Consider the following 10,444-nt stretch of genomic DNA (forward strand, 5'->3'; position numbering starts at 1 on the left):
GTGCCCAGGTGGCATGATGCCTGGGTTCCAGGGAATAGCTTGCTTCAACAGGGTACCTTTTCTCAGTGCTACAGACAGGTAGGCAATGGACTGTGACCTTGGCATTGGCCAGCACTGCCCTTTCTCCCTCCTATCATACTCCCAGAGGCCCCTGACACAGGCTGCCCCACGTCACCCCTCCACCAGAGGCAGGACTCGGCCAGGCTGACACCTGCTCGTCTTGTTGGCCTGGGCAAGGTGGGGTGGGTGCTCTGGTCCCACTGCATCCTCCGGCTACCTCGCCATCCTAAGCTAACAGGTGCCCGCCGAGCAGTTGGTGGCTCCAGCCCTGCCAGCCTGACGAGACCCTTGGGGCCTGCCCCTACCCTGCAGCCCAGTGCCTGCCCCATGCTTCCCACTGTCCTGACTCTGCCCAGCATGCCTGAGCCTCAGCCAGGGGTCCACGGGAGCAGTGCTAAGATGATTCAGCCCCTCTTCAGCATTAGGAAGCCTCATTTATTCGTTTAACAATGGGTCCTGGGTATCTGGAAGGTAGTGGTGAAGTGGATGGGCCCACTCTGGCATCTTTGAGTATGTCATGCAATGGGGGTAGGGGGAAGATGTGCTAACCTCACATTAGCAAACAGTTGTTTAATTGCTTATTTAAGTTCCTACTGTTGCAGTTTCTGTGAACTATGAACCATTTCGAGAGCTCTTCGAATTTCAGAGCAGAGTGGAGCTTAGAAATTATCCTAGTATAATCCACCACCACTGCCCTTTCAAGATTCCAGGATTCCAGAATTCAGCCTAGGGCTCATTCTCTTGACTCAGGAGCCAGGGCTTCTGTGAGGGCCTGGGGAGGGAGGGAGGGAGGTAGACTCCCAGCTCTAAGTCGCCTGCCACTTCTCCATCTCGGTTGATGAATGAACGAGCGGATGAACCCCTGAGAAGGGCTCACCCCATGCTGTCTGTTCTCTAGGGGAGCTGCAGTGAGCGAAAACAGAGGGCACAGTTTGTGGGGCGGGGCGGGGCGGGGGGAGCTCCAAAGCAGGCCCTCAATGCCACCCCCGCTCCCATCCTGGGAGGGAGCCGGCCCGCCCAGTGCCCTTCCTGCCCCCAACGCCGCAGGCTTTCTTGGCACCCTCTTGGCAGCAGAACAGAGGGCACCCGGAGCGGGTGGCAACTCGCCCCGCCACGGGCTCAGAGCGGCGGGCGCTGGGCGCTGGGGGGACGCGGAGATAGACAGACAGATAGCGCTCCCCTGGCCTGCCCCCGCCCCCGCCCCCACCTTTCCCACGCGGCGGCCTCCGGGAGTGGCCCAGACCAGGCGGGCACCCACCCCTGCCCCTCAGCCCGCGGACCGTGCCCTCTGTTTCTGCCAACTGCAACTCTCAAAGCCCTTTGGACCGCCGGAAGCCTGCTGCGCGAGTCTGACTTTGGAAAGGGGCATACAGCCCCCTGTACACTGCTCTGCCGGGCAGGGTCTTCGGAGGAGACCCCTCCCCGGGGCTCGGCCAGGCGCAGGGCTGGGGAGCTGCAGAGCTCACAGAAACCACGAGGTGGCGCGCTAGCACTGCGTTCGCCCGGGGAGGCAGGGTGCGTGGACACGGGGTGGGGGGTAGCGAGCGGAGCAGGCTGGGAACTGAGATTTGGATTATCTCCCCCAGAGAAAGGCGAGGAGCAAAATGGGGTGTGGGAGGGAGGAATGAGCTAGACGTTGGGAACAGCTAGCATGACCTAGGGGGCCCAGTCTTGTGGGCTAGACAGGACTAAAACCTGGGGGTCCCCATGGAGGGGAGCCATTCTTCAGGGCTTTTCTGGTGGGGGAGGAGTTCAGTGGAGCAGTACAGCTCCCAGCTACTGGGGATGAGGACGGTACTGAGAGGTCTAGACACATCTGCCTAAACCACACATTCACACTAGGATGGCCCTCCACTCACGCTGCCTGCACCACACACACACACACACTCCTGCAGGCATGTACATCTGTGGATACTGTGGAACACATGAAATCCTCACATCACACACCCCAGGTACACTCGTCCCATGCACCCGATCCCCAAAAGTGTCCCCAGTCCCCAGTGCTGTCCCATGATACACAGAATCTGCCCTCAGACTTATTGAAGCACACAGTCACGGAGACAGCCTGTGTCCACCCAACCTCGTGGGGACCCCAGGTCCCTCACTCCCTTCAGCAAGACCGGGCCATCTGTAAAACTGCACACACATAGCTTTGGAGATAGTTCTGGTATCACCGGACAGGCTGCACATTCCCATCAACCCCTAAATCCACACAGGCCTGCTTCCCCTTCTCCAATACGATCCTCCTAGGGCTAAATTACATCTTTCATAGGCTCAAGGCACTTTTGCCTGGTGGGCACCTTCCTCCATAAAAAGAAAATTTTTCAAATTACATTTTTGGAATTATGTAATACAATAATATAATAGCAATGACTGCATTGCTATTAAGATAATGTATTAATATCGTATATTCAAACATTCTCTTCTACCTAAAAGGTGTTTTCCTTTTCTTCTGATTTGAAGAGAAACCATTTTCAGGGGCCCTGAGTCCTCACCACTTTGGGTACATTTGTGTGCCTGTCATTTGCACAGTGCGTGCACACGCGTGCACACACACACAACCATACTCCACCTTAGACCATCTCCTACAAACACTCAATAGGCAAACTCCCCTCCTTCCCCACCTCACCTAAGCACATCTCTCATCCCCCAGCCAGAGAAACAGGCTGACAGATCCTGGGGGCTCCGCAGAGCAACCCTTCCCCTCCACCTCCACGCCCCTCCTTCAGAGAACTTATCTGGGCTAGAGCTACAAGAGTAGCAAGGAGGGGGTGTGTGTGTGTGTGTGTGTGTGTGTGTGTGTGTGTGTGTGTGTGTGTGTGTGTGTGTGTGTGTGTTTTGAGTAAAAACAAAGACTGGGGGAAAGAGAAGAGAGAGGAGGGAGGAGAGAAGGAAAAGGGGGGGAGGGAGGGAGGGAGAGAGAGAGAGAGAGAGAGGAGAGCACAGGAGCGAGAGAGCAAGAGCGTGTTTTGCCTGGAAGGCAAGACTTGCAGCCAATCAGCGAGTAGGAGCCTCCCTCGGCGACTCCACTATTGAGTCTATAACCGGCTGGCCGGGCGGAGCTGGCAGCATTTGACTGTGGCTTGGGACGCGAGGAGAGGCGCGCAGCGACCGCCTGACGGCAGGCAATGGTGTAAGCGCCTCTCGGCCTCCCCCTCCCCCAGACGCGGCCGGGTCCTCCCCTCGCCCTCTGGACACACACCCCTGCCTCGTCTCCTCCGCCTCTCCTGCGCTCCGGTCCGCTCCTGTCCTCCGCGGAGGCCAGCCTTGGGGAGGTGCAGTGCCCGCCAGGATGAGTGGCTCCTTCGATCGCAAGCTCAGCAGCATCCTCACCGACATCTCCAGCTCCCTTAGCTGCCATGCGGGCTCCAAGGACTCGCCTACCCTGCCCGAGTCTTCTGTCACTGACCTGGGCTACTACAGCGCTCCCCAGCACGATTACTACTCGGGCCAACCCTATGGCCAGACGGTGAACCCCTACACCTACCACCACCAATTCAATCTCAATGGGCTTGCAGGCACGGGTGCTTACTCGCCCAAGTCGGAATATACCTACGGAGCCTCCTACCGGCAATACGGGGCGTACAGGGAGCAGCCGCTGCCAGCCCAGGACCCAGGTGAGGGCCATGGGGTCGCGAGGACAGTGGGAGACACTGGAAGGTTCCCGAGGGAGGAAAAGGCATGGACTGGAAGCCAAAATCTAGGAAAACTTCTAAGAAAAGTACCGCCTGGAGTTAGAGAAGTTGGCGTAGATGACCCTCAGAGGGACCAGGCGACCTTCCAGCCCCGGGTCTGCGAGCATTTGGGGCGCGATGTGCGCGGTGCGCCGCGGTCCCGGATGAGGAGCGGGGTGAGCTGAGAGAGGAAGGGGAGGGCTGTGGGTTGTCAGGAAATCTCCGAATCGAGGTGATTTCGTGGGCATTTCAGCAGGCGATTCTCGATCAGGTAGCAGAGGGCTTGGGGGTAGGCGGCGGGGGCTGGAAACTCTAGGGGCTCTCCTTTGGATAAGGGATGGGGAGACTAGAAGACTTGAGGGGGCAATGAGAGGGACCCACGGAAGTTGTGGGAAAGCGGAGGGAAGCAGCAACTGAGAGGCAGAGAAGCTGAAAAAGGGAAAAGTGAGGCAGCAAGAGAGAAGTGTGGAAAGACAGTGAGAGAAAGGACAGAAGAAACAAGAAAGGAAGGAGAGAAGGAAGGGGAGAGGAAGGGGGACAGGGAAAGAAAGAAAGTCTGCACTATCCTTGCGACTTTTCTGAAAACCTAAAGCGATTCAAAAATGAAAAGTTTTTTAAAGGGCGGGGGTGGGCGGGAAGGAGCGAGAGAAACAAGCAACGACGAGATGGGGCTGGGAAGGAGGCAGCCAGCAGCCGGTCGGCGAGGAGCCCCGAGGCTGGGAGGCGAGCCGGGAAGGCGTCGTGAGCGAAGCCGCGGCGGTCCTCGCGCAGGCGGCGGCTGGCGCCGGGGACAGTGCTCCGGAGGCCGGGCGCGGAACTGGGAGCGCCGCGTCGTGGGCCGTGGCCGGGTCCGGCTGTGTGGCCTCGGCTCCTTCCAGGGCCGCGGGCGGCGGAGCGGGCGGCCGGGAATCCCGCGGCGAGTAGGTGGGCGGAAGGGAGGGGCGTCCCGCCGGGCCCTGGAGGGTCGCTGGAGTCGCAGGCAGAGGCTGAGCCGCCCCCTTTCCCGCCCGGTGCGTTCCCCGCAGTGTCGGTGAAGGAGGAGCCGGAAGCAGAGGTGCGCATGGTGAATGGGAAGCCCAAGAAGGTCCGAAAGCCGCGTACGATCTACTCCAGCTACCAGCTGGCCGCCCTGCAGCGCCGCTTCCAGAAGGCCCAGTACCTGGCGCTGCCCGAGCGCGCCGAGCTGGCCGCGCAGCTGGGCCTCACGCAGACACAGGTTGGTGTTTGGCTGCCCAGGGCCGTGGGGGCGCGCGGGATCCCGTAGTTCCCCGGGCGCTGCCGAGCCTGGCTGTCCATTTAAGGGTCCTGCGGGATCCTGCGGGATCCTGCGGGATCCTGCGGGATCCTGGAACTCTTGTCTGGGGGATGGGGGCCTGCGAGGTTCAACTTCGGTCGGAAGTTTCTGCGTTAGCACGTGTACAAGTGAGAATAGTTGTGAACCCGTGCAACTGTGTATGTCTGTCCCAGAGAGAGGTGCTCTCCTTCCCCTACTGCAGAACCTCCAGCTCCCAAGTCCCCCAGCAGCGCTGCTCACTGAGTAGCAGTCCCCATCGTGTTTTCCCTTCAGGCTAGGCATGTGTGCAAACTGTCTGTGTGCATGTATAGGCGAGTGTGTGTTTGCACACGTGCTGTGTGGGTCTATGTGCACCGGAGGATGCTCACATAGGGAGTGTGATCCTGCCAGGGTCATTGTGCATAACGATGGGGGCACATGTGTGTGACTGCGCGCCCTGAATGCATGTGCGTTCTGAATGCATGTTCAGAAATATGTGCTTGCGTGAAAATACTACATTCCTGCTCAGCACCTGAATACTCAGGCCAAATTCCCTATCTGAAGGAGACGGGGACTCAAAAGTGAGTGTCCTACCCCCACCTCATCCAGTCCCTAAAGCCCCCAGCGGCCTGTCACTGCTCAGGGGAGGAGCAGTGGATGCCTGGCTCCCGCCAGGTGTTGACAGGCGGGCCTAGGTTGTGGCTGTGGCTGTGGCTGCGTGGGGCCCCATCCGCCGGGAATCTGGGTCACCTGGTGAGGAGCTGATTCATTGTTTGTACCAGTCATGGGGTGGGGAGTGGCAGGGGGAGGGGGAGATACCCCAGGGGAAATTTGGGGAATCATGGCTCACCTGCTCCTGAGTCCCCAGGTCACCCCCATTATCTAACCTGAGCCCAGGAGGACTTCTCCACACCTGAGTGTGTGAATGTGGGTGCTCATGTTGTGGGGTGCTTATCTGGGTGTATCTGTGTCTGCGTGTATTTTTATCATCTGGTGTCTGTGTGTGAGGCTGTGAGTGGGAACGTGGCTGGGTATGGAGATGTGTATGTGGGTGTGTTTGTCTCTGTGTATCTGTGCACTTCTGCTTATGGGTGTCTAATGTGAATGAAATGCTACAAACCGCCCATCTCCCACCTCAACGGCTTTTTATTGAGTGCTTACTATATACCAGGCTGCTCTAAGATTTTTATACGTTGTACCTTATTTGAGCCTCAGAGTGACCCTATGAGGCAGGTAATAGTGCTGTTCTCATCCCCATTTTGCAGACAAGAGGAAGGCAAGAACCAGAGAGGTTAAGTAACTTGCCCAAGGTCACGCTTAATAAGCGACAGAGCAGAATTTGGACCCAGGCAGCTGAATGTTGCTAGCCACCATTCTACCCTAGATGGAAGAAACGATCGGTGTCCTGGGAGTCAGGAGGCCTGTTTTTTGCCTGATTCTTACGTGAAACTGGGTTCTGGCCTTGCTTTTTCTTGGCTGGGTTCTTCCTAGGGTGTTTTGTTTTAGCATTCTGAGAGGCTAACTAGCTACCCCTTTCTTCTCTGGCCCAGGTGAAAATCTGGTTCCAGAACCGCCGTTCCAAGTTCAAGAAACTCTACAAGAATGGGGAGGTGCCGCTGGAGCACAGTCCCAATAACAGTGATTCCATGGCCTGCAACTCACCACCATCACCCGCCCTCTGGGACACCTCCTCCCACTCGACTCCGGCCCCTGCCCGCAGTCAGCTGCCCCCACCGCTCCCATACAGTGCCTCCCCCAGCTACCTGGACGACCCCACCAACTCCTGGTACCACGCACAGAACCTGAGTGGACCCCACTTACAGCAGCAGCCGCCTCAGCCAGCCACCCTGCACCATGCCTCCCCCGGGCCCCCGCCCAACCCTGGGGCTGTGTACTGAGCACCCACCTGACCTGCACCCCTGACAAAGGACCCCAGGACCAGGCAGAAGGCGCCTCCGTCCTAGCCACTCAGGAATCATCAAGGAGCACAGGGAAAAGGAACTCCCTTTCCCCCTCCCTTGCCCCTTCCTCCAGGGACCCAAGCGCTTCCAGATGACATTTGCATGGACCAAGGATGCCCCCTGAACCTCTCTCCCTCTGCCTAGACACTGGGGTGCCCCTCCAGATGTGGGGGCATTCCACCCCAGTGGGGACAGCCGTTCCCCTACCTGCTCCAGGAGCCTGGATTGGCGTTAAATGGCTCATCATTTTCCAGCTTCTTAAACTTAGTGCCTGTTCCCAGACTGGAGACCTTGGGATGGGGGAGAGTGTGGAGGCGGGTCCCGCCTGTGCTGGGGCACCTGGCACTGTGGATCTTATAACTTGCCAGGCCTAGTTCCTCCTGAGCCACTGGTGGTCTCCCCCTGCTTGAGCGGCCCCTCTGCCGAAAAGACAGTGGACATCATGACGAGGACTCCGGGTGGGGACCTGAACTGGTCCCCGCCCTGCACTTCTAGCCCTCATTTAAGATTTGAGGGTGAAACCAAAGAAAACCCCCTAAGTGAGGGAATCTTTTACTATTTGTGGCTTTAGAGGAAAGAACTAAAGGAGCCATCTCTCTCCCCTCTCCTCCGTTCTGAGAGGAGGGCTGGGTCTCAAATGTTTTTCCTAAGGACTTATTTCTTCCACGTCCAGGACTTTGCACAACTTTGGTTTTAAAAGCTGTTGAAAAATAGGAAAACAAAGGGCATTGTTCACAGATAGGGCCAAGTCTCCCCTTGCAAAGGTGCCTCTGTTCTGTCCCTGCCCCCACCTCACCTCCTCTACTCCTCCAGTAAGTTGGCAGTTTTGGTGCCAAACCCCAAATCTCCAAAGAGACATACCAGGGAAGACAAACCCCCAAACACCTCCTTTCCGGTGGCCTTGGAAACAGATTGCTCCGAGCTGGAGAATGTCGGGTGAGGTGCATGGGAGAGGAGGGGAGAGTTAGAACTTGTGCCTTTAGGAGTAAGGGGTAACTGCCTGGAGGGCTGGTGGCACTGCCCCTCCCTGACCCAGACATCCCATCAAAGCTAACTTTCCTCCACCCCTGATGCAGTAAAACATCGAAAAAAAAAAAGGAGAGGTAGAAGACTGTAGCTATATATATAAATATATAGTAAGTATTTTTTTTTAAGAGCAACAGAGAGAAGCAGCCTCCTCCCTGCTGCGGTTTCCTATTTATGTGGCCATGTTCCTCCTGGACGGATCTCCCTGTGTGTTTCAAGCTGAGAGATGTGGGCTCCGGCTGGATTTGGGTTTTGTGGGAGGTGCAGGGGCCAAGAGAGACATGGTAGGTCTCCAAGAGTCCCACCGGGCGGGGGCAGGGAGAAGCAAAGCCAGCTCCCACCCCCTCCCAGCCTTCTCATTTCTGCTTTCTTACTGGACTCATCTTTATATATAATGTTAATAAAAAAGACGAAAATAACCACTGAGCTCTTTGAACTGGAGGCTGTTGGCAGCTCTTGTGGGGAGGCTCTGAGAGTTGGGGAAGGTGTCCAGTGGGGAGGCACTTCTGAGCTCTGAGGGAGACGGGGCTCCCAGGAAACCACTGCTAAGGTGCTGGGCTGGGCCTGGCCCCTGGTGGCAGGTGCTCCTAAAACCATGGCTGTCCCCCATCTGGGCAGGTCTTTGGGGAGGCTCCCAGCAGCAGCTTCCCTGACTCCTCTGCTTGGCAGCTGGGTGCTCAGAATCAGACAGCTCCCTCTGCACCGCCGCCGGGTCACCTCAGGGCTGCTCTTTGATCTGGAGATCACATGCAGACATGCTTGCACATGTGTGTAACCCCCTGCCTCCACGCCCAGGCACTCCTGGCCCCTCACCCTCCTGTCTGTCCCTTTCAGCTTGGGGTGAGGGTGGGGCCTCAGTCAGGGGGACACCACTGCTCCCTCAGCTGGGAGTGACCTAGCATTGTGATCTAGGCTTGGTGATGGGGGAGGGGTTTGTGTTTACCTTCTCAAGGAGGGCTCAGGCCCTGACTCAGAGCCTCCTCACTGCCGCCACCCTCCTCTTCTAGGTGCCCACCTCCAAGGCTTTGGAGACGGAGAGCTGGAGGTGGCAGAATGAACAGAGGTGTTGAGAGTGACACATCTGGGCACAGATGGGAGACAGCGTGAATGCAGGCACACGCTTGTGAAGCTACCTCTCTCTCACATGCATGCATCGAGACACACAATGACATCTCCCCATCGTCACACACATGGGCTCCCACTTGAGACAAACCTGTCGTCTGCAGACACATCCACAGACGCAAACACACACCTGAGACATGTTGGCGTCACATGAGGTACAAAGCCAAAGCCATAACACTCCAAGAGATGCGGGCTGCCAACACACAGGTGCACAGACACACATCACTCAAGTCACCCTAGCAGACACATATACACACACACATACACACGCACACATACACACATAGACACACACACACATACACACACACACATATACACACACACACATACACACACACATACACACACACACACACACATACACACACACATACACATACACACACACATACACACATACACACACATACACACACACATACACACACACACATACACACACACATACACACGCACACATAGAAGCAGAGCAGCTCCCTGTGATGGAAAAAGTCAGACAGAAAATCAGCAGCATGGCCCAGCATGGCATCTTCACACCTATAATCCTAGCACCTTGAGAGGCCAAGGTGGGCGGATCATTTCGGCCTAGGAGCTCGAGACTAGTCTGGGCAACAAGGTGAAACCCCGTCTCTACAAAAAACACAAAAATTAGCCGGGTATGGTGGCATGCACCTGTAGTTCCAGCTACTCGGGAGGCAGAGGTGGGAGGATTGCTTAAGCATGGGAGGTGGAGGCTGCGGTGAGAAGTGGTCACACCACTGCACTCCAGCCTGGGCGACAGAGCAAGACCCTGAAAAAAAAAAAAAAGAAGGAAAGAAAGAGAGAAAGAGGAAGAAAAGGAAACATTACCAAGGTGACCCAGCTCAAATAGGAACCTCTGTGTCAAGGCCCTCAGTTACCCCATCTGTCAAATGGCAATAACCAGATCCCCAACCTGTTGGCCTCTGGGGCTGTTTTGAGGCACACAGCAGACTAAGGATGAGGCAGAAGGAGCGGGTCTCAAGCTCACGGAAGGGATTTGTTGGATGCTCGCAGCCACACAGATGAGGGGTCCTCCAGCAGGGCTCCGGAGCTGGGGAGACCCACGCTCATCCAGTCCCCTCACTCTCAGAAGGTACGCTCTTCCCTCCCCCATGCCCGCAGGAGGCGGAAGGGAGGAGGGCCTCCAGCCCACGGACGCCAGCCGGGCTGGCAAGGGTTAAGGTGGCAGCTGCCAGGCAGGGCTGAGCTGAGCAGTTTGGTTTGAGGGCTGCGTGCAGGCGGGAGCAACGAGGCGGCAGCCGGGCAGACTTGCTGGAGACACTGCATTTTATTAGGGCTGGGCT

The 10,444-nt window shown here is 57.0% G+C and overlaps 1 protein-coding gene across 1 annotated transcript; it reads left to right on the forward strand.

The window, feature by feature from the left end:
- The first annotated feature begins 3,127 nt into the window (after positions 1-3,127).
- On the forward strand, positions 3,128-8,413 carry DLX3 (distal-less homeobox 3). The gene is made up of 3 exons (XM_011999279.1): positions 3,128-3,677; positions 4,760-4,950; positions 6,558-8,413. The coding sequence occupies exons 1-3, from the start codon at positions 3,353-3,355 to the stop codon at positions 6,903-6,905; spliced, it is 864 nt and encodes a 287-aa protein (XP_011854669.1). The 5' UTR covers positions 3,128-3,352; the 3' UTR covers positions 6,906-8,413.
- The last annotated feature ends 2,031 nt before the right edge of the window (positions 8,414-10,444 follow it).

Source organism: Mandrillus leucophaeus, unplaced genomic scaffold, assembly GCF_000951045.1.
Source record: "Mandrillus leucophaeus isolate KB7577 unplaced genomic scaffold, Mleu.le_1.0 Scaffold59, whole genome shotgun sequence".
NCBI lineage: Eukaryota > Metazoa > Chordata > Mammalia > Primates > Cercopithecidae > Mandrillus > Mandrillus leucophaeus.